Here is a 25,713-nt window from a genome sequence, read left to right as displayed (position 1 = left end):
TCATAATATGGGCTTACTGTGCTACTTTTTTTTTCAGGTTCTGCATCAGGCAGGAGGATTGTGTGTATATATTTTGTATTTCAATTTGTTTTATTCATTTCTTGTCTTAACTTCTTAACTTCACACTGTTGAGGAAAGTTGGAGTAATGTTTCTAACAAGTCTTTAAAACACAAGTAACCTTTGTTGAAGGCCCACTTTCTATTGCTGCTTGCTTATTTGATCCATTTTGGTCAACATATGTTGTCTCACCCACAGTAAGGGGAAGATGGCGCAACTGTCTCGTAGTCCATGGACCCAGAACCAGTGCTCAAGCACCCATCCTGTGTGTGCCCCCAGCTCCCAGTCTCCATTCATATCCAGATCTAGACCCAGTCCCACCAGAACTATGACCAGTGAGGACAATGATTGTACAGTAATGATTCTATTACTTGTAGATCAGCTATATTTGGGCTATTTTTAATACATTTACTAAGTAACAATGGAAGTGGTTAGGTCTGTCTGGGTTTTATGAAAAGTATTAACAAGAGCTTGGGATTTGAGGTTTGGGAACCACTGCTGTACAGCTGCACACAAAAGCACAACACTGCCCTAGAAAAGTACAATGCTGCCCTCCAAAGGCAAAATGCTGCAACTGCATTTGATGTGTTTCAAGAATTACATCCATAAATGCAACGATGCCCTACAGTGCTATCACACTTGTAGGGTAGAATGCATCGCTCATTAGAAATAGTCCATTCTACAACACACACAGTATATTAAAGTAACTGTTTGAGTATCACTGCTTACACAAAGTCTTTTTTAAATGTATTTCCATTTTTGTATTTCAAGTAAATGTTTCCTTATAAGAGCACCTTCCTTAAGCCTATATGGCCTCGAAAGCCATTCAAACCCCAAGACAGACAATATGGACAAAAAAGATAGCATTTAACTCTAGTAACATGTATTTGACTGTAGATGAAGGTCTTTATGGATATAGTTTGGTGAGCGTTCAGCACTGGACTATTAAATTACTAATATCTATTCAAAACCCATGATAAAATGTCCTAAATGAATGATCACCAATCTGAAAATGAGCCAGTTTTTGTTCTAAAAGCTTGTCTTTAAAATTTGCGTCTCCAGAGACTTTGATAGGAGACACAAGGTCTTCAGCTGACAGCAGCAATACACGTGAGATAGAATCAAAAAAATATAAAACTATAATTACTATGCAGGAGAATGTTAATTTGACTTTGACTAAACCCATGATCAAATCTTGCCTCAAATCCAGCGAGGCCTCTCAGAGCGTACCAGTTGGGATTGATGCAATTACAGCGAGTCCCTGTGGAAATATTACTTTTTAAATAAAAATTAGCTGACATGGATTTCTGAGATAGCAATATCCTGTTTTAGACACGTCCATGTATGCATGCAGTGTGCTCAATGCCTTGCGTCATATTAACTCTGTCTCTCATATTTCCTCTCTCTCTCTCTCTCCATCTCTGGCATTGAGAGTGAGCTCTCCTTTATTAGAGGACACTGGACCAATGTGTTGCAATATTTGACATTTAACTTAACCACTTAAACCATATATAGTTAGTTTACCGGGGTCCCCCAGGGCTCTATACTCGGTCCGCTCCTTTCTTTCCCTCTACACCAAATCTCAACCGAAAATAGCCATTCTACAACATTTATTTATTTAATTATCGGTATTACACTGAGGGAGAGACACTCATTTTTGATGCCCCTGAGTTACAAAAACAAATTAATTGTGCTTTGTGAGTGAAACAAGCTCACACGTTCACCTTGATAGTTAATAAACAGATGCAGTGTACATAATACGCTAACACACAGGTCCATTCGGTTATATTTGTAGCCTACAGCCCCACCAGTTACAACATTGAACACATTAATTAATGGCTAATTACAGTACAATGCAATCATATAAATGCGAAATGGGCCATTCTGCATAATGAGCACTCTCAGAGTTAAATGAAGACTGACGATAAGTAAGTTCCGTTCACAGTTCACACCAATCACTATAACTCTAACGACAACTATAACTATACTGTTCACTTTTGTCTTTATTCTAGTTGTGGTGTGAACTCTGCCATCCACCAATGTTAGAAGAACACATTATTATTTTTTTTGGAACAAAGACAGAAGAACAACATTTTAAACTATATTTTTATAGTTATAGTGCTTGATGTGTTTGGTCCTTTAACCACTTGAGCCCCAGCGTCCCTATTCTGGGGGGGAATGTTTCCCAAAAAAATGAGATTGTAGATCGACTATTTTTGGCAAAGAGATTTGGTGTAGACGGAAACAAGCGGTCCAAGTACTGTTGTAACTCAAGTCCGTTTTACTAAGAATAAAGGGTTAAAGTTAAACTAACCCCTCCCTCTCTCTCTCGCTCTCTCTCTCTATCTGTCTTTTGCTTCAGCCCTGTACAGGAGGGGTGATGTTGATGGGCGCCCAGCCCCCCTGTTGGTCTCCCCTGCAGCAGTACCGCAGTGCAGCTCGCTTCCACTGCCCCAGGCAAGCTTCATAGCTCTCAACACAGACTGGCTGTGCCCTTTGATAAGATATATGAAAGGTATGACAAAATGAGGAAATGTGTGAGACAAGCAGCACTGCACGAGGCACTGGTCCACTCCACATGGAAACCAAATGTGTTAACATGTCGTTCTGTACCAAATATAATTGTGTGGATAAGGTGTTCGGGCTTAAATGAATCCCTGTGGGTCTTAGAACATAGTTTATAATTATTGTCCATTTTGATGTACTGTAAATCATTGCTCTAAAAGGGTTTTCTGTGAACAATTGAAGCTCTCTCAAAAGCTGATGCTAGGCTTGTTTGAAATACAACAACTACTACTAGTATGTTGTTAATCATATTATTATTATTATTATATTAATACTATTTCTTAAAACACGTCCCAGCGGCTGATAAATGTCACTGATAAAAGTAAAGATTGCCATCTCTTATATCATTGCTAAAGCGTCATATTGATGTTTTATTGGGGAAAACATCAATGTAGTTGAGCCCTCTACCGGTTTACAGTTAGATAAGGTATCTGAGCAGTTGCTTTTTGACTCAGGTGTTTAATTTACTCCTTCACTGAATTTACCAAGATGAGAACATTACTGAAAAACTGTTTATTCATATCAGTAAACCAATCAACTCAAAAGCCAAAGTGTTGTTTTTGTGCATTACAGCAGTAAGTTGTCATAATATCAAGCAAAAGAGTCACTTATTGTATCGACAAGTCAGTTATCCATGGAAGCCCATTTCTGCCACTGAATACAAATAAAAAGGCTTGTAATTGTGGGTTTTCTGCTTTCAATTCTTGCTTTATATGTCAGAATTCAGAGTTGTTTTCCTCACAATTGTGAGATGGGCAATTGCAAGTAAAAAATGTGTTTGTACTCGGTGGCGGAAATGGGCTTCTGTAATTATCACATTCACATTAGTATTAGTTATGATTAACAGCTAGTAAAGCGCAGTAGTATGTCATTTTGAGAATGTTAATCACCTATAAGTTAGAGTGCATATACACACGTTAACTATGATGTAATACTTGACTGTAATTAGGAATGGGAATTGCTAAGATTCTATTGATACCAGTGGCATTAGCGATTCTGCTTATCGGTCCGATTCGTTCTTGATTCCCTCATTGATTCCTGATAAGTTTTAAGTGAGGAAAATTATTTTAATTGTTATATTATCTCTGAGTCGTAACAGTAGAATAAGGGCATTCAGGTCTGCCTAATAACATTTAAACATCTTAACCATTGGTGATTCCTGGTGATTCCTGTCTTAGCAACACTTTCACAGAATGTTCACCCTAGAATAGGCATGTCGTACACAAAGTCATTGTTTTGCAATAAAGAAATATCATAAAAAAACATGCCAGCATTGATAAAAGGAATGTATAAGACCAAAGGCATACAATGTACATTCTTTCAGTTCATGATTCAGATTGTCTAACAACTGTGGTTCTTGATTCCCATCCCTAACTGTAATATTAAATTACATAATTGCTCATCAACATGAACTATTTTCCTTCGTTAGCTTTCATCCTTCATAGATACTTCCGATTTTAATTCCTAAATTTCAAAAAACAATAAAATGTTGCTATATATATAGCAACCGCTAATGTTACACAAAGGTGTTCCCAGATTAAAAGGTATACAGTAACAACGTTAGGTGTTCCAGGTCGAAATGGGATAAAGGACATTTTGGTGCTATTCATAACAAGTTTCTTGGAGATGCACACAATAAAGCAGTGATTCTCAAATCATTTCTCATGAGGACCAGAATGTCAAGTTGACCTCAAAGTCAGAACCCAGCACAAAAATAACAATACAATTGAGCACCACTGGTCTTAATTATCGAGCTGCCGCCGTTTTGTTTCAGTGGAGTTGAAACACAAAAAATGTATGGAAAATATAAAGTAGCAAAAACAACACCAACATAAACCAGTTTGTGTTCCAAAGTCATACCATGGCATTGCAACATTTTCGGTTCATTATATTTCTCTATCAGACAATTTCTATAGGGGGTTAGACTTTCTATTTTTAGTAGTTTACCGGGTTAATTTTGAACAATTATCATTATCCTATACATAACCATGGTCTACTAATGCATGAACCTGTACGTGCTGCAGGTACAGTGTAATCCCATGTATATACGCTATATTTACTCTACATCAGTGGTTCTCAAACCTTTTATTTTCAAGGACCCCCATAACTTTCAGAGTTACAAACCCTGTAAAGGTCCATTTGACCCTGAGCGTTCCTGGACCTCACTTTAGGAACCACTGCTCTACATTATTTCTACACATACTTTTGTCTTCTATAACATGTTTATACTTGCATCGTTGCCATGCATGCACTATATCTACATTTTGTCTATTGAAACATAACATCCTCCTTGAAGATCAGAGAATTAACGTATTACACATCTCAATTGACATGTTTGCCCATTTCAAAGAGGCAAATACTTCATCACATGAATCTTCAACTGGTGATGATGTTTGTATGCACCCAGTATATTGATGAATAGATCTGTGTGCTCTAGCATTTCACTCCCGTTTTCATGTTTGTCAACTTTTTAAGCTCAAACTCTAAGCTGTCATGAAGCCATCGCTCATCAGCTGCTACATACATGCTTCGGTGACATTTTTACCGCTGTCACTTCTGTTCTCCCCCACAACTCCTTAGACGTTAACTCCACAAATGTGTCCCTGCGAGGTGAAAAATGTCTGGTTTTGAAAAATAACCAAGAACATTTCAAAAGGTCAAAGTATTCCTTTTTAGAAATGCATAGCTTGTGAGTTGCAACTACACGGACGCGCTGCGTTGACGAGAACAGTGCATTGAGTGATGTTGGACCTTAAGTGTAAACGTTGACAAATAGGCTGGAGCCTCAGACTTGCGTGTGTCTCCCTGTTGCTTAGTCGCGGGATGAATTCACCGCCTTGGTGGACCGAGTGTTGATGAAATCTGATTTCCTGTAGCCGGCCTGTGGAGGGAGAGCGATGAGATGAGATGACAAACAGCGAGGACCAAGCAGAGATTGCATCTTTCAATCTTTTCTTTTGAATGTGTTTCTATGAATTCACAAGACTAGATATTTTAACCACATGAACCCTATAGAATCCCTATTAGGGGCTACATTGGTCAAAATTGGCAGATGTGACATGTTGTAAGCTTGTAGATCGGCTATTATCGGTGAAGAGATTTGGTGTAATGGTAAAGTAGAGTTGGCAAAGTATAGGGACGGACATTTTCTTAATCACTTGAAGACCTACAGTATATTTTGTTGTATGACAAATAGCAAAAATAGTACGAGGTCCATAGTTTTACAAAACAGTGTGTGTGTGTGTGTGTGTGTGTGTGTGTGTGTGTGTGTGTGTGTGTGTGTGTGTGTGTGTGTGTGTGTGTGTGTGTGTGTGTGCATGTGTAGGAGAGCTAACCTTCCTATAGGCTCCATGTAGTTCAGTATGACTCCACATGCTGTGCAGTAAGATGCAAGCTGCTTGACCTGCCCTCGTTGGACCATAGCTAAAACGGAAGAAGAAATGTTCTAATATATCATCAAATCAACATAATATAATCCTGACTCAAATTCTCATCAATCGACTTTATTACACGGCTTGGTTGAATGCTTGATTCTGATTGGTCAATCCCTAAAACGGACAGCCGCACCTGGCATAAATGAATGGAATACTTTCATTACCGTAAGCAAGGAAATGCTTAGTTTTGTTGTTACTTTTGGGTCAATTTATTAATTTATTTATTAAGTAGACGTGCAATAAGTGGGATAATTGACGGTGAGCCGGTCATTGTTGAGAAATAAACCCCTTCAGGATGATTAAATCCCTCTGCTATAGTGTCTGGATTTAATCACCCTGGTTTATTTCTTGGCTCGCCGTCAATTATCCCTTGCATATTATATATTTGGCAATTTAACTCTTAAGGGCCGTTCACACCGAGCTCTATAACTATAAAGATGTGCAGAGTTCACACCAAGAGATTTGGTGGAGACTATATACTGAGAAGAGAGAGTTCAACGGTTAACGCTCAGAGATAAATTGACTGACCCGCTGTCCTTGGTGCTGATGTTGATTATCTTGGGGAGGGCTGCGTGGTTGACGATGGCCTTGACGTTCACGGTGTCATTCTGGCTCAGGTTGACCAGGATGTGGCACAGCGACATCGTCACCTCTGTGGGGAGGTCGGTTCCCGTGTCTGAGTTTGGCAGCATCCCCACCAGTTCTGGCAACACCTGTTTGACTTAAGAGCAGGGACATCGGCAAGTAAGTAAAAAAAAGAAGAAGTTCTAAGCCATTATATGGTAGGCAAGAACATAATCAATAGATCATTTAAGAACTGAAACTTGCAACAGACTGCCTTTGTTACAATACTAACTATATTGCTATTTAAAGTGTGATATAACTGAATACTGACAGAACAGGTGGATGTAATTAAATGTTAAAGATGTAGATATACATTCTTGAGTAAGCATTGTGTGCAGAACATTTACTTCATTTAGTATCTGGAGACAGACAGTCATACTCAAGGTTCTATTCTTAGACACAGAGAGAAACTGTGTATTGTTTCAGGCATGTGAAACACCTGCCTGTCATTCACTCGAAACATGGACAAAAAATATAATAAGCATTCTTCAGGTGGGGGTAGATTCCCTATTTGGACATTATAGCCTATATGAGGGACTGTCAGACATTATAAATTCTTCACAAAATAATTTGCCTGGCCGAATATTATTGCTGGTGGCCCAGGGGCCGCCTGTTGCCTACCACTGCTTTAGAGGTTGATGTACGGTGGTGATAATTCATCATTTTGCTTTTGTTTGTAATATACTGATATATACTGAACTGATATACTGGTGTGTAAGATTAAAAAATGTAAGAATAAATTGTGAAATATTTTCCTCACAAAATGGAAAGTAGATGTAGGACACCGATTCAAATGATTGATAGTTAGGAACCAAATGGATCCTTTTACACGTCTGCAACTCGTCTGAGAGGGTGCAAATCCATTTTAGTTCCATTTGTACCCTCTCAGAGATAGTTTTACAGTGTAGAATGGTGTTACAGAGATTTTTTTTAAAAATAGGGTTGGTGGCCTAATGCACATCTCTGCTGTTGGGCAGAAACCAGCTATGTCCAAAATATTAACTTTTCAGGGAAACAAAAACAAAAACATGTTTTTAGAACAACACAATACTGCCTCATCAAAGTCGCTATGGTGACTCTATACATTGTCAGATACTTGAATGTGTCCTTATATTATCATCCCTTTACCCAAATACAGCTCAAGTGGAGTTAGGAGGTTGTTGACCATTAATGTGGTAACGTCTAATCAATGGGGGACAAACCACCTAACTCCACAAGTTGGAGTTAGCTGGTTTGTCCGAAAGTTTGAGGATCTAATGGAGTTAGGAGGTTTAGTCAGAGACGCTTTTTTAAATACTTTTCATTGGTTCAATATTTGTAAAACCCACACACAGACGTAAAGGGTCTTCAATACCACTGATTTATTCAAAAATAAATAAAAGTTGAAAAATAGAGAATAGAGGTTTTTGCCCGACAGCGACAATATCAAACTGGGGGTCCTTGACACTACAAAGGTTGAGAATCACTGACGCAGGTAATGCACAGGTATCCATTTTATAAAGAATACTCACCAATGTCAGCGTGTAGCTCCCTGTAGCGTGACAGGTTCTTCAGCAGCGACACGGACATCCTCCTAACGTCACTCTCTCCCTGTTGTAACATCTTCTTCACCTGCTGAAGTCCATTCTCTCGCTGTACTATGGTGTGAGCAATGGCCTCAGTCACCTAACCACACACACACACACACACGCACACACACACACACACACACAAGCACAGTAGGTGAAATGTTTTGTGTTGTGACGAAAGGAGAGGTATTCGAGTACTGAAATACCCATTTCAAATGCATTCAAATGCAAATGCAATATGGCAATTGATTCTCTTCAAAGTACTTTTATTGTTTACCGTTACACAAATAAACTAAACCCAAACAAACTGCACCAATGTAAACTAAAACCGATGTAAAATGCAAAAACCAATGCAAGTCAAGCAAAAGCAAAATTAAACTTGAGTTTGGTCAACATCTGCCTTTGTCTGTCCATCTTTCTATCTGTACCTGAATTTAATACATGCATTTCTTTTTGGGAAATGCAGACTGTCTGATATGTTTGATATTTATGTGTAATAATATCATAATTTAACAATCTCATTTAAAGTCTCAATTGTTTTAACTTTTATTTAAAAAATAGCAGATCTGCAAGCTCACAACATGCCACGATGTGACACGTTGTATGCTTGTAGATTGGCTGTGTTCAGTGTTGCCATATTCTGTGAGAGAAACAAGCAACCAGGTCTAGGAAAACCAGCCCAAAAGAAGCGACTATGGGCCACATGGGCACTTTAACATATACATCAGCTATTTGAAAATAGCAGATCTACAAGCTCACAACGCGTCGCATCGCGACGCGTTGTGAGCTTGTAGATCGGCTATTTTCAAATGCAATCTTGCGGGGAAATTATAATAAGCAGATCTGGCAACCCTGGCTGTGTTTGTCATTTTGTCACACAATGAAATATCCGTCGGTTCGTCCTACCCTTCCGTTGCCAGCGGTGATGTTCTGCAGGGCTCCTACCGCGGCCTCCTGGGTACAGTGGCGGACGCTGCAGGCCATCAGGGACAGGTACATCCTCACCGTGATGGGGCTCCACACCCACTCTATGCCACAGGGGTTGGACCTCTCCTCCAGCAGGGGGAGCTGGCGCTCCACATTCTATAAACCAGCAGCAGGTTATGGGGGGTTTAGTCATGCAGTGATTGCAGTCATTAGGATCAGATATTACATCATGATAATAAAAAAGGCGTTGCTTTTCTTGGCAGGTCTGTGCACTTTACAATCATACACCACTTTAGGACATTATGTAAATGTGCTTGAGAAAGTTCACACGCTAAAACCCACTTTCAGGGTGAGAACAGGTGCCTCTCAGACAGGGACCACAAGAGCATCAAAAGGGAAACGGTTGGAGCACATGGACCATCTTAATCTTTTTTTTAAATACAGTTTAATAGGAGAAAACATAAGGACTGAAGTCCTTCATCAGATCCATGTGCTCCAGCCATTTCCCTTCTGACATACAGTATGTATTTAATGATGTCTTGAATGTGCTGTGTCATGCGCTGTGTTTACTGTGTTTAATGTGTTTCCTTTACGATTTGCTTGTTGTATTTACATGACTATGAGACTTAAGCCCATGACCCACCATAATAATATAATCCCGGTAACCATAATTCCAACAGACTAGTTTGGGATGGCTCGGGGTAGACGCCAGGGTTAAGCAATTATCAATGGGATCGGTATTTAAAGCAGCACTATGTAGTTTGGGGTATCAGTGGCCACTTTGCACACAAATAACATGGCAGCCAACGTCTTTGACTTCATTACCCAAGAGTCTCTGCAAGCATGTCCGACGACGTGATTGGCCACTCTTCGCTTTAACTGCCAGTTCTGCTTTGGTGCCTTGGCAAATGCCAGGATGAAATTCGTTGTCTCAACTACACATAGTAATACAGTCAAGCCCCTAGCAGGGACCCCCTGAGTCTATAAATGTATGGAAGGATGATTGTTATTGCTTAAACATGTAACTTTATAATTTTGTGGGGCATAATATGATAGTTGTTAAAAAGTTAGTAGTGCTGCTTTAAGATACTCAAAGGGACAGTGCCCTCAGTGCCCTACTTCTCCAGAGTGAGTGACACCCACAGCCACAACACTAGAGGGAGCGACCACGATCTGCTAACCCCCAAATTTAGAACAAACATGGGAACATTCTCATTCTACTACTCTGCCACCACAATGTGAAATGCCCTGACATCGTCCAATAAAGGATGTGAATAACTGGTTTCTTTCAAAACTGGCCTGAATCAGAAGACCTATCAGAAGACAACAAGGGGACGTAGATTTTAATTTCCACTGATAGGAGGGGTCATTCACTGCCGCCGTTTTTCCTTTTTCTCCTTTATACATAATAGTTGTTTGTAATTGTTGATGACATGTATTAGTGTGTTAATATTCTATGCAATGTTGATGAATCTAACACATAGGACCACAATGGAAACAAGTCCCCAGGATTTGTATGTGTTATCCTTTTAGCCAAAATGTCTTACTGTACCTCTGTGCTGTTCAAGTTTCTGACTAATAAAGTATTCAATCAATCAATCAATCAATCAATCAATCAATCAATCAATCAATCAATCAAAGCCTTGAATGTGAACGGGTACTGTACCTCTGTGATTTTAGCACTGCGCTGGCTGAAGCAGCCTGCGTTCTTGGTCCTGGGGGCCAGGCTCTGTCGGGACTGTCCCAGGTCAGTTAAGTATTTCTGGGGAAGCTCTGCCTCAATCTGATAGGACAGGTTGTGTAGTATACACACACAGTTCTCTATAGACTGGAGAGGAGACAAAGGAATGACTTAAGAGGAGACAATAGTAATTTATCTCAAGTAGTAATTGTAATTTTTGTTGACCTTCATTTAGAATAATAAAGTCATTAGAAATGAGTGTTATGTTTCAAATAAAGACAATTTTGTGTGCATGCGAAATAAATAGCCGTACATGGCACAGGGGTAAACAGATGGAGTTGCTTCTCACACAATAGATTTCAGACACAGAAACAATTTAAATAGCATAAATAAAAAACTAAAACTAACTACTAACTACAATGGATGCAAAATGAGAAAAATATATAAATACAAAAAAAAACTCCATGCAACACCATACTGCAAACAGCAAAGGTTTAATTATTGAGTTTGAGGAGTGTGAGATGAGATGAAACAAAGTAAATCTACTCCAGATCTACTTCCCGCTCTGTGCGAAAAGAAAAAATAATCTGTGCGCATTCTCATTGAAGCGCATTGATCATACGTCCCGCTGTGACCAGGTTTGGCGAGAACAGTCGCGGAAAAAACTTCCATCCACAATAAAGAGCGTGAGCGATACTTGTTTTGGTGGGTTTCAAGCGTACAGAGAAAACTCTCCCTTGAAGCGTGTTATAAATGTACCTTATCATCTGGTTTGTAGTCAGCGATGGTCCGTCTGATGTAGTAGACCAGACAGTCTATTAGATTATCACATTCTCTCATGGCTTTCCTGCCATCTGGACCAGCTGAGCTTACGTTTCTGGAAAACAACACGATCAAAATCACTAGAAATGATTTGGTTATTTATTCTCATTAAATCATAGTGATCAGCCAGTAAACCTGCCATCCTAACCTTATAAGCTAACACGGATTAGCCCCCTAAAGTATTTACTGTTATTAACAATCATAACACCAATCAACAATGGTGTGATAGTTATAACAAGCACTCCTATTTAATTTATATGATTATAATTACAGGGCAGACTTAGAAGACTCTGGAGGCTTTTACCCATTAACAACCCACATGGCACACGCTACTATTGAATTATACAAATTGCAGGCTAATAAATAATACATGTTCATGAATTACTGTAACATCTTTCATGTGATGACAATTGCATTTTAAATAGTTCCCTTGAATCAGGAGGGTTAACCCGTTAAAACCGGCAAAGCATTTTAGTGTTGGCTATAAAATAAATAGCAGATATACAAGCTCACACAGCATGTCACTTTGTGCCGTGCTGCGAGCTTGCACATCTGCTATTTTTGAACATTTTTAAAAAATCTTGAACGCCAACTGTAGGGGGGGGGGGGGGGGGGGGGGGGGGGGTTTGCGGGGGTGGAGGCATGTTATGTACACATCTGCATATGATGCTATTGTTCTAAACATCATGTACATACATGCTACTACATATCGTCTCTGGCAGGTGGAACCTTTGTATGTCCAAAAGAACTGTTCCTTTTCAGGATTCAAATTCAAAAGTAGCATAAGTAGCAGATCTACAAGCTCAAAACGGGTCGCTTCGAGCTTGAGGATCTGCTACTTTTGATACCTTTGTGTGACAATGTAGTATGGTCAAGTAGGGCATTCATTTACGAAAAAACGCAAAAAGTTAAAATATGGAGATAAGAGGTTTCTGCCCGACAGCAACGATATGTATCTTTTTGATTATTTGACCTGTTTCTACCCTGTGTTTTCCTCTATATCTCTGGAGTGCACTCTGAATATTTGTTTTAACTCACTTCTTCACCTGTAAACTGTGATGTGACAATAAAGTTGATTCTGATTGATAGAGGGACATGTGGGGACAGAGGGAGGATGGGGGAGGGAGAGCAGAAAGATAGAGAATAAAGGAGGGAGACAGAGTGAGAGAAACAGAGAGGAGAAAAAGACAGTGAGCCAGCCGAGAGACAGTGAGAGAGAAGGAAAGAAAGCGATTAAAAAAAGATAGAGACAAAGAGAACGAGGTACGCGTATGAATTATTTAGTTTTTCATTGTTTTCAGTTGGCCGTGTTGCTAGGAGACCATTTACTCCTCCTGCTTGTGTGTTCCAAACAAACAAAATGGCCTCACTGGGGGTCAACAACATGATACATCCTCTCAAACCATAATGACAAAATGACTGCCTTCCTGAATCCTGACAAAAGCAGGTTCTTCAGTGTTCATTCCACTTTTGTCAGGGTGCAAGACATTCAAATAATCTCAGATATTATAGGAAAAAAATACTTGAAGTCTGAAATCACTGTCAGTGCCGTTTGGCTTTCCTTCCTCCACAATTACAATAATTTTCACTTCATTTATACTTGGAACATCCTTTTTGGTACGGAAAGCCCTTTTGCATGAATTCCATGGTAATATGGAAATGATGGACATTATTATATGATTATTTCCAGGGGGCTTATTATCAAGCTGTCACAGACCTGTAATCTAAGTCACAGCATCAGCAGGATGTCACAGACTACACTGGACATTCTAATCATGTTTATTTGCATTCCAGAAGCCTGACATACTGCAGGGGCTCTATTGAGGGTTTCTGTATCTCCTAAATGGCAAATTATGCACTCCAACAGGATTCTGACAAGGGCATTTTAAAACTAACACAATGGTGGGAGATTGTTCACTCCTAACGCAGTCTGACTGCATAGAGAGCTATAATTAACCAGGAGAAAATTACTACCTCCAGTGCCCACACTGTTATGGATTTTAATAGCTCAATTCTTTGTTCACATTATGCCAGCCTTATAATGGAAAGTGTCTAAACATGGGCTGTAATTTTATACAACAGTGTGTGTTTGCGCGCACACACACACACACACACACACACACACACACACACACACACACACACACACACACACACACACACACACACACACACACACACACACACACACACACACACACACACACACACACACACACACACGCTGTAACTACAATATAACAAAGTACTGGGAAAATGTTCTGTGATGCAGTGCATTTCGACTCAAGGTGTGGACCCAGAAATCTGCTGGTTCTCATGTCTAATCAGGGACACCTAACTGGGACACCTGGTGAATGTAAAACTAACTGGTTTTGCACTCCCTACAGCGTCCCCTGGACCAGAACTGAAAGCCAATCTCTTAAACAGGAATCCTTATCAGTGAGCCCTTATCGTAAAGCTTCAACAATTGGCCCAAGTCACTGTCCCTATACCTCACACATCCCATGTCACTCACAACCAAGTATCCTGTACCTCAGACAGCCTGTGGTGTTGTGGAAAACGTCGGGGTCGGCCAGCAGATCGTCTTTAGGGTTCTCTCCCTCGGAGATGCCGGAGCAGGGCACCAGGACAGAGCTGGTGAGGACAGGTAGTGCCTCCCTGGACAGGTGCTCCTTCAGAAGATCATGAGATGACAGGTTCCATAACACACCTGAGAGAACAGTGGAGAGCTTTAATATGACAAATACATTCCCACTTGCATTTTTTACCGTTCCTTTTTATGGCCAATGTTCATTCTTTTTTTTCCTCTACAATATTTGTTTCTTTCCCTTTTCCCTCCCCCTCCCAATTTAGTACTTATGCCATTTCCCCAATTGTTACTCACTACTTGTTGTGTGACAAATATCACCATCCACGACTGGCTTCCCTCCCTGAGATCCATATCATTTCCTAGTTTAAATTTAAACTAGGAATACCATAAATAAAAAAAATAAAAAAACATAAAATAAACAGGTATACCATAAAAAGTACAATTAACACTTAGATAACACGTTCCAAAAAACAACATACAGTAACATTAAGAAGGAAAATAATACATAAATAAATGGGGGAGTCCATGACAGGGGGTCATATTCATTATATATACATTTGCATCAAACTTAATAGCTTCTAGTAGAGGCTAGCTCATTCAGGAATTAGTTTCTACGGTTCTGTAATAAATGTATTATAGTGTTTTCCTTTTCCTTATTGAGACTGTTCCATCACAAGGTCATGAAAGAAGAGGCTCTGCAATAAAAGCCAAGTAAAATGGTATGCCTACATTTTTTAAAGATTAACTCTGCTTTATTGGACAGTACAGTGGACAATGCCCGGACAGAGAGGTTAGGGAGAGAATGCAGCACCAGTGGCAAAGATCCAACCACCTGAGGTCATCATCATAGTGCTTACATGGTGTACATGTGCAAAACAAAACACGCTAATTTAACCCACAGCTTCATCTTACAAACCCGGCCTTGGAAGAAACTGGACACTTCAAAGCTCTTAGACACAGTAGCGCGTATACGAAGTGTAAAGAACTGCTGAGAGAGCTAGGCTTACAGGCCAATACAAGCACAGACACAAGACACTATACCTTAAGGCTGTAAAGATCTTAACTATAGCATTCAACCCCTCTCAGTTTGCTCAAGAACTGAACCCACTTCCCTGCTGGTTCTGGGCGGTTTTATTGGAGTGTGTGTGTGTGTGTGTGTGTGTGTGTGTGTGTGTGTGTGTGTGTGTGTGTGTGTGTGTGTGTGTGTGTGTGTGTGTGTGTGTGTGTGTGTGTGTGTGTGTGTGTGTGCGTGCGTGCGTGTGTGCGTGTGTGAGAGAGAGAGAGATAGAGAGAAGAGAGAGAGATAGAGAGAAGAGAGAGAGATACAATAAGTATGAGAGGAAAGAATGAAGAGATGACAACTGCCACAGTATGGAATCTAGGAATGATGCACCATTTATTTCTAGGCAGATTTCGTGACACGGCCCATGTGATTTGCAGGTACAGCAGCAACTATGAGGTATACAACATTATGCACCTTAATCCTCTGCTCTCCCACGGTTGGCCTGAGGCACTACTACTTTATAAACAAGTGTTACATGACCTACATTCCAACCTCAGTGGGACTCGTTCACCTGAAACTGTTTAAATCTGAGCAGTAATCCAAACAGGTACCTGCAGTATATATGGAAATGTGTCCTCCATTACATAATGTATGGGCTGTATGGTTTTCTTGTTGAATGCAGAATGTGGTTGATTGGTTCATCTTGTCTACATAATGGAGGAATGACAGGTTTTTTTTTGTCTCCCACAACAAAAGTGGAGGGGGGACTACAGATCATAATGCTGACTTTACTGCTATGGAACCATGGCAAGCCCCAGTTCCCTCCACTAGGTGGCCATAGCTGAATGGGTAGAGAGTTATAGCCGTTATTTTATACTTTGGCTATTCAAAAATCACAGATATACAAGCTCATAGCGGGGCACAGAGTTTGTGCAAATCTTTGAATATATACATATTTTTAAAGGAAAAACTGTTAGGATTTAGAAGACATTTGTAGATGCGTTCCCGGATTGAATGGGTTAATAGGACTGCTCCTAAATAATTAAGGATGGGTAAAGAGGTCAAATTTGATGTATATGCAAATGTACAGTGACAAATACCCAATGTTTATTGTGTGTGTTACTGTGTTTCACACAAGTCACCACACACCTGACCTCATGGTGTTTGGAGAACATGTCATGGAGTCAGGGGGTACCAGGGGCGACACAGACAAAAACAAACAGAAACAGAAACCATCTGTAATGCAATAGGTTTCGTCAACACCCTTCACAACACAAGACTGACCGGTGAGTTGGCGTCTGGTGTCTACATCACGGCTGCCCTTCAGCGCGACGAGGATGGTGGCCACGCCCTCGTTGTCCTTCACCTCCATCTTGTTCTCGTTGCTCTGGTAGACGATGTTCCTCAGGGCTCCCGCTGCGGCCCTCTGTCCCTCCTCAATGTCACTCTGCAGCACCGAGAGCAGCTTAGGGATACCATGCAGGTAAAATACCTGAAGGGGAAGAGGAGAGAAGAGAAGAGAAGAGAAGAGAAGAGAAGAGAAGAGAAGAGAAGAGAAGAGAAGAGAAGAGAAGAGAAGAGAAGAGAAGAGAAGAGAAGAGAAGAGAAGAGAAGAGGATAAAGATAAAGACGGGAAAGAGACAGACATTGATGGAGAGAGCAAGAGACAGAAAGAGAGAAAACAGGGTGAAAGAGAGACAGACCGACAGAGAGGAAACAAGAGATAGAAAGAGGGACAGAGTGGGTGATGGAGGCAAAGAGATATAAAGAGATAAGACAGATTGAGAGACAGGAAGTTAAGCCATAAAGGTCATAAAATGTCATGAACACAGCTTCAAAGCAATAAAAAGTGATATGATTGCCAGTGGATTACAGGATTTCAGCCCAAAGAGAGACACACACACACAAGGAATATTACACTCCTCCACAAGATACAGAGATCTCAAATTTGTGCAAATCTTTGAATATATATCAAGTTGTTTTGAAGCGAACATTTTTTTACTCTGATGCTTCTGGGCGTCCCTGGAACAACATATTTTGGGGGACCACGGCCAAAAACATAATTTTGGGGGTCCTTGACATGGAAAAGTTAGAGCACCACTGATGTAGCAACATACTGTAGGATTTAGAAAACATATTCGTTTTTTTTTATGTATTTGGCCGCAGACCCCCATCTCAAAATGTTTTGTTCCAGGGAACCCCAGAAGCAAAGATTTGAGTTACAAATGTTCGCTTTAAAAAAATATATATTCAAAGATTTGCAAAAATGTTCAAGATTTTTCAAAAATAGCAGATTTACAAGCTCATAGGCTTGTATATCTGCTATTTTTGAATAGCCAAATAAATCTAAAATGACACAGATGCGTTCCCGAATTGAATGTGTTAAGCCTGACTCTTCTTTGACTCCATTTGTGCGTCATGACTGAAAGTTACAGTATATTCCAGAAAATTCACTTTATTACATTGTGGCCCAGTGCCATTGAAGCTAATTAGTTACTATAAATAAACCTGGCTTCATAACAGAATAGATCAAATTGGAAAGAATATTATACTCTCAATCATATCTGATTTGCCTAAAGAGAATATTGTGGTACATCAAATGTTGTCAGAAATGTGAAAGTCTTTGACAATTAAATAGAAATAGTGGTTAATAGATGAGGAACTGTCTGCCGAAACACTGAGTGAAGCTGCTCTGTCAAACATTACACTTGTGTGAGTCCAACTGTACAGTTTCAAGGACCAATCCGGCATAGCGATCCTCTGGTGTCAGTGCAGTAAAAACATTGATTTGGTTGAACATGTGAGTGACATTAGGTCAACAGCAGTGTGTAGAAGCGAGGACAGTTTAGCGCAGGGGTTACTTTTTCCATGTAAAGGACTCCCAAATTGATATGTATTTAAGACCCCCACAAGACACTTTTTTTTTGTCGTTTTGCTAAAATAGCACAAGCTCACCAGTGTACAGACTGGGAGCGTTTATTGTGTGCAATTAAAACGTCTGTTTGTGTTATGAGTATATGCACACTGAGAGTGATTATAACAAGGCGTATTTATCACTCCTGCTGTATAATGGCCTTCAGAGTTACAGACCCATAAGGGTCCATTGGGACCCCTGTGGTAGGCCCCGGACCAGACATTGAGAACCAGTGGTTTAGCTCACCATCTTCTTGGCCTCTGCGCTGTTGAAACACTGTTTCTGAATGAAGCTGGCTGCAGACACCAGCACGTCCTCATCCTCCTGAGTCAGCAGGTTTACAGCCCGCTCTAACGTCAACTCAGGAGCCTTGACCTCTGACCTCCTGCCAGGAGACAAAGGGACAGAGGAAGGAGAGAGGATGAGTGAATACTTTACGGATTCATAGATGGATGGGCAGTGGTGGACAGTAACTAAGTACATTTACTTGAGTACTGTACTTAACTTAAGTACACTTTTGAGTATCTGTACTTATAATGGTCATCATAAGATGGTACCAATTTCTGTCTACTCACTCTGCACCTCATTGGTGGGCTGTGGACAGGAACCTGCCTAATAATGACTCCAAGATGATTTTAGAGACTACAGCCTTTCTCTTCCTGGAAAAGCTAGCAAGCATGCTGACATAGAAGCCATTGTTCTTGCATTCTTTTTTTTTGCTTGAAATGACCAAACCTGCCTACCAATGATGTCACTGGTAGGCAAGTTTCTTAACTGTCCACAGCCCTCCTCTGAGACACAGAGTGAGTAGACAGAAATACTACCACCTTATAATGAGCAATTATACGAAGATAGGTTGAAAATAGATTTTTTTTTATATATGATATGCACACACACAACACAAGTAGACAGTCAGACACAAGCACGTTAACACATTGACCCCCATGCACACACACGCACACACACGCACACACACACACACGACCAGAATATGGTAGCTTACAGTGCGGTAGCATCCTGAATCTGGATGTGCTGAAGGGGAACCTCATCCTCTATCTTCCTGCTCATGTCCACCTCCATGCTGACCATGGAGGGCGACGAGTACGAATCATTCCTCGCTAACCTCGGCCCCTGGCTGGCCCCCTCCCTCCTCATCTGAGCCAGCCAGGCCAGGGCTTGGTCTCGCTGGCCGGCAGCACCCTGGGTCCCGTACGCCGCAGCTTGTCTCCTCACGCTGGTCGACGCCCTCCTGAGGGCGGCGGTGCGATGGCGAGTCGGCGGCGAGCCGCCAGGGCTGCCGGGCTGCAGCGCGCTTTCTGAGAACACTGGGTGAGAACCAGGCTTATACTATTAAGACCTGAGGCTGATTCTACAAATGCCCTCTAAATCAGTAGTTCTCAACACTTTTTTTCAAAAATGTTCAAAAATAGCAGATGTACAAGCTCGCAGTGGGGCACGAAGTGACGCGCTGTGAGCTTGTACATCTGCTATTTTTGAATAGCCAACGCAAAGATCTAAAATTACACCGATGCTTTCCCGGTTTTGATGGATTATTACAGTTAACTAACACTAACGAAATAGCAGAAACTAGAATTGAAAAAAACTTGGCAAAAGAAAAGAAAAACTAGCTGTAACTGTATTGTGTGTTTACAAAATGAATGAAAACTAAAATCACAGAGAAATGTTTTTGCCAATATAGTTTTAGTTTTAGTCTTTGCCAATATTCACACAAAAGCATTTTTGGTGGATATTAAATATTTTTCTTCAAAAATAGCTAAAATAGCCTATCTACAAGCTCACAATGAGCAATTGCGAACTTTTTTTTTTGTTGCTATTTTTCTGACCTTTTTGAATCTTGCTCGTGACTACTCATTATTACAAGAAAACTGAAACCGACAAAAAACTAAACAAAAACTGAGCCCTTTAAAAAAATAAGAACTAAACTAGCAAACCCGTTTTAAAATGTTATCAAAACTAAACTGTAATTGAAAACAAAAAGTAAAAACAAAATAAAAACCAAGGAAAAAGCTAAATAATAATAATAACCTTGGTGAGAACCCAGTGTCTGATTGAATGACTGGTTGTACTGGTTGCGGGTGGCGCGGGCAGACACATGCCCGCCATGCCTGGGCGTGCTGGTGTTGTTGGGGTCGTAAGTCGAGGCGAGCACCCGCGAGCCGCGCGGCACCTCAGAGAAAGCGTAGCGACGTTGGGGATTGGCAGACCCGTACGAGCGCTCCAGCATGGCACCCATCCTCCTGGGTTGAGCGGGACCAGGAAGGGTGTAGGTGCCAAAGCGCAAGGGGCCAGCGCAGGCGTGCATGGCACTGCGAGGGAGCTCAGGGCTGGGGCTGGGAGACACCTCCACCCTCCGGGACGGTCTTCGTAAGTGGCCGCTGGAGCGAGAGCGCTCGCTGAAGCCCATTCCATTCACCTGGGTCTGAGAATAAGAGGGAAAATGCACCTACGGAGAGCAGTGTACATAAATACAATAATACGTACAATAACTGTAAGATAACTTGGCAATATTATTAGAGCCCAACAGATATAGGACGTTGTTTGACTTTTTGACATCAGTATGGGCAAATAGGCAGTATATTTTGGGTGTCATTATAGGCAGAAATTTTCTATTTTTTTTTACTCTGGTATATTTTGATTACCAGACCTTTATTTGTAACAGTATTGACAGTATTATTTTTACATTTTCAACTGACATGCTCAAAATAGGGAGGCCAGGTTGAATGTGGACAGGTATGTCTGTGGGTTTTATAAATATTTAACCAGTGAAAAGTGTTAACAATAGCCTAAATAGTCTAAATAATAACTGGATACTTTTTTTTAATGCATTTCCTTCTGCCCCACAGAAACAATATGCAGTGATAGCACCAACCAACATTGGCACACATCATCCAAGATCTAGTGTACTGTTTGCTTAAAATGATTCATTTGTTATGCAAAACCCTTCTTACCTTCAGGGCTCAGTGTGAAACACACCCAAATGGCTACATTCAAAATACCAGGATGGCATGCAACATTCAAATTAGTGTTCTGAAAATGCTATGCAGGCCTGTCTTATCCTCTGATCCTAAATCACACCAAATATTGATATTAGTGCTGAGGTTCCCCAAAGCTGTATGTATACAAGGCCCCTTACCTTTTTCCCTCTATACCAAATCTCTTCGCGGATCTACAAGCTCACAATGGATTGCGTTGTGACACATTGTGAGCTTGTAGATCTGCTAGTTTCACCAAATGTTCGCCCCAGAATAGGGATGCTTTGTTCAAGTGGTTAATATCTAACGACTATAATACTCAGACTAAATGATGATTAATATTCACATTTGGAACACTATATTGTGCAGGTTAGTGCCACAAACTGGGAAACTAAACATCTTTGATGTGAAGGTTATTGTCAGGACGTGGTGTATTTTTCAGTAGAGTAAAATGTAAGTCTTATATTATACTATAGTTACTCTGCTCAGTCAATAGACAAATAACTCTGTAGTAACACCAGGACAATACCGTAGGGATACTTACTAATGTGACAACAACACTGTACGGGTAGTCGGATATACTGACTCAGATGTACTCTGACTTCTGACATTCTGAACGGATACTGTATCGTACTGTCATCAGTGTATTATATTCCTCATTAACACTGTAGGGTGTGGTTATTGTACTGATAATACTGTTGACATTATGGATATCATTGTATTTTGCGTGTGTGCCTTACCTTCATGTTTAGTAAAGCTCCATTTCTGGAATCTGGGCTTTGAAATGTGCTTTTCTGTAAATGGATGCTCCCTGAAAGACAATAATGCAATTTCATTACGGCACATTTAATATATGGTCCTCGATAGGGCTGTAACTTATTTTCATAACGATTCAATTAATAATTGTTTAATTAATCGAATAATCGAGAAGTGGGTTTTCTTTAATATATGTATATATCAACAAATCAATTATCCATTTAAGCCCTATTTTATACATTGTCGCACAATGGTGTCCCGCAACAATAGTGAATGTGTTGCATTGAACAGTAAGTTTGTAGATGTTGTAGCTGTTTTCACTTTTTTAATTACTTTTCACCTACAATGACATGCCCCAAATAGGGATTGATTACTAATCAATTATTATTATTATTATTTTTTCTATAAATGAATTAGTTTGATTAATTGTTGCACCCCTAGTTGTGTACAGTCAGTGAGTTGTAAGAACATGGCATTCACTTTGCATGCTTTGGTTGTATTCAAAATGGGTACCAACAATGACAAAGTAGTTACAGTGTATTTAAAAAACATGAACACACACTATTGTCATATGCAAAAAAATAAGCATCATAGCCCTTTGGGCTCATCACAACCTTTTCATAATTTTGGACAGCAGTCTATTCCCAGTGTATACTGTTACCACTGAACTCCTAACAATAGAACCAGACAAACCAGTATAGGGTAGCCTAACGCTTGACCACCACAAAACCTATTGTTTAGTGTTGTGTAGACTGTGTAGGCAGTAGTTGTGTAGGATTCATGAGGTCATTTGCAAGCTGCTCTTCTGCAGTGCATAAGCCAGTGTTGTTGGGAGTTTAACAATGAATTGGTTTCATTCACTTATAGGTTCATTCCAATAAGAGTAGCTACACACAAAAAGTACACTTCGATAACGTTTTCTCAATTTCATTCCAAATTAAAGAAAAATGGCATTTTCTGTGGCTAGTTTAAACACAATGTTACTCTTGTCATGTCACATTGTGACAAATGTAACTTAGTCTTCTCAGGTTTGTCTTATCCTGTGATCCTAAATCATACAACACGATGAGACCATCAGACTAGATTATAAAATGAAATAAATCAACTTTGGGGCAACATTTTGTAAATTCTCTTTTAAATAGCAAAAGTAAGCTAGCAGATCTACACTGTCATGTAACTCTCTGGGGGCTAATATAATATGCTCTAATTTGAAACCTTATTGCCCACTTCTCCAGAACTAAAATATAAATTGATTAGCCTAGGCCTATATCTGCTTCCTATTGAGAATAGGAAGATTAAGAGAATTAAGAGATTAAGTTCCATGAAGGCTAAACATCAAAGTTTAACTTCAACTTTTAAGTTCAACTTCAAAAGCAAGCTAAAGGATGATAGCCTAGGTTACTAAAACCTGTTGGACCTGAGATCTGCGTGACCCGCATTCCACACTTCCACTACTGTATTTGTGTTGTATTTACACATTCTTGCTTAATTTGTGTGAGTTTTCAGGCTATAGATCGGCTATTTTCGGGCGAGCCACGCCGTCATACAACAAAGTATAAGTCGGGTTCAGGTGGCTCAGATCATAGATAGGCTACTGTTACTGTACGTTGCATTTCCATGGTGGCAGTAGCAGTGGTGTAAAGTTACTAAGTACATTTACTAAAGTACAGTCCTTTTTTAAAGGTATTTTTACTTTACTGGAGTTTTTCCAATTTTCTGTACTTTTACTTCCACTTCACTACATCTTAGAGGCAAACATTATACTTTTCGCCACTACAATTATTTAAGTTAGGCCTATTAGTTACTTTGTAGATTTTGATAATTGTTACAAAACATACATTAACCACTTCAGCCCTAAATATTATATATACAGTATATATACATATTCGAAAATAGCCGATCTACAAGCTCACAATACTCTTGTAGATCTGCTATTTTCAAAAGATTGCTAAACATTTTATACATTTGAAAACCTCTGAAGACGTTCTGCATAATGAGTATGTGAAACTGATAATCGGCTGATTCTTTAACCAGATCCGAAAGCCGCTATGATATTTATCCAAGAAGTAGGTAAAGCCGATATATGCTTAGGCTGTGAAAACTAGTTACTGATGAATTGTCTGATGCTTATCTCTCTGGAAAGAGTCATTGTCGCTCGGTGTCGCTGATGAACTCAATTAACCAAGGAATCCCGAGGATGTCACTACGGTGATGTCTGGTAGTGTCAGGCATATCCATATATGAAGCGGGCTATGTCAGTTATGCCCAAATATGGGACTATCTATGATGTCAGTCCTGGACGTTTCGGTTATCTCCATATATGGAGTTCCAGGAGGGGTTCTCTGATGTCAGAGCTAGGTATGTTAGGTATCTCCATGTATAGCCATCTAGGAGAGATTCTCTGATGTCAGACTTGGGGATGTTGATTGTCTCCATCTATAGGGATATCCATATATGGGAAGGTTGGGGTCGAATAGGTCGCTAAAGGTCGGGACTGCATAGGCCATTCATCCCCTTATATAGGTTTCCGAGCCTCCTGCCATGGTCCACCCTGCGGTGGTATCCATCTATGGCTAATACTGGCAAGTATGCCCTGAATGTTCTTTCTACTTTTTGGTATTTAAAGTACATTTTGATACAATAGCTACTTTTGTACTTTTACTCAAGTACATTTTGAATTCCAGACTTTTACTTGTAACAGAGAATTTCTACATTGCAGTATTGATACTTTTACTAGTAAAGTATCAATACTAAGTAAATAATGTGAGTACTTTTTCCACCACTGGTAGGTACACATACAGTACAGTGGAAATATGATAAAGCAGGGTCCATAAGTCCATTTGAGAAATGTCACTTGAGGGCGACACTCGTCTGTTGGTTCAACATGTTTTGTCTGATGTTATGTTATATGTTATTTAAGAAAACCCACCACTTTCCACGAATATAAAGCAAAACAGTGAGACATAAAAAAATAAAAAAATAAAAAATATATATATATATATATATATATATATACATATATATATACATACATATATTAATTAAAAAAATGTATATAAATAAAAAATATATGTGAAAAATATCAATTAAAAAAACTATATAAATACAAAATATATATCACATATATTTTATATATATATGAAAAATATGAATACAAATATATATATATGAAAAAAATATCCATATGATCATTGATGAGGCTATGGCTACTATGAATGATATTACCATTGGACGCCGCTCTCTTCCCCCTGCGGGCCAGTGTGAGCTGGACCTGCTGCTGGACACGCAAGCTGCGCTCGTTTGAATGAACCCACTGGGGAGATATTAGGTGTTCCTCCCGAGGTAGAGCCAGGCTGGTGTCCTCCACACACGACCTAAAGAACACCTCGTCCATTCTCAAGCCCTCCAGACTCATCGTGCGAAGGAGTCTGTGGTGGATTCATATAAAGGGTGTAAAAAAAGCGAGTCCGATCGCTTTTAAGTCCAGTTTTAGTTAATGTCAACATCCAGGTGAGTATCGACCATACGGGACGTTAGTTCAACGCACAGCTACCATCACAGAGGGTGTGGCCTGACGCCCAGGCGTCACCTGTGGTGTCACATTACACATAAGGGCCACAAAGAAAGAGAGCGACACCCACCTTCAAGGAAGATTATTTAAGGAAGGGACGCGCCAGATGCCGGGGATCGCACCCGAAGTTCGATGAAATACATGGCAGTGAATGGAGCCGGCCGGCTGGACCTAGGTGGAAAGACTGGTGATGCGAGGCTAGGCTGG

General features: G+C 40.1%; 1 protein-coding gene across 1 annotated transcript; it reads right to left on the bottom strand.

Annotated features, from left to right (window-relative positions):
- Positions 1-1,663: 1,663 nt before the first annotated feature.
- On the bottom strand, positions 1,664-25,476 carry pkp2 (plakophilin 2). Its single transcript, XM_084050020.1, has 14 exons — positions 25,161-25,476; positions 21,920-21,990; positions 20,233-20,650; positions 19,190-19,511; positions 18,433-18,571; positions 16,557-16,764; positions 14,212-14,389; positions 11,617-11,734; positions 10,843-11,004; positions 9,156-9,332; positions 8,193-8,346; positions 6,586-6,778; positions 5,959-6,046; positions 1,664-5,504 (listed from the first exon to the last, which is right to left on the bottom strand). The coding sequence occupies exons 1-14, from the start codon at positions 25,348-25,350 to the stop codon at positions 5,436-5,438; spliced, it is 2,487 nt and encodes an 828-aa protein (XP_083906146.1). The 5' UTR covers positions 25,351-25,476; the 3' UTR covers positions 1,664-5,435.
- Positions 25,477-25,713: the final 237 nt, after the last annotated feature.

Source organism: Gymnoscopelus microlampas (genome assembly GCF_963454915.1).
Source record: "Gymnoscopelus microlampas genome assembly, chromosome: 23".
In the NCBI taxonomy this organism is placed as follows: Eukaryota; Metazoa; Chordata; class Actinopteri; order Myctophiformes; family Myctophidae; genus Gymnoscopelus; species Gymnoscopelus microlampas.
This window is presented reverse-complemented; position numbering and strand designations above follow the sequence as displayed.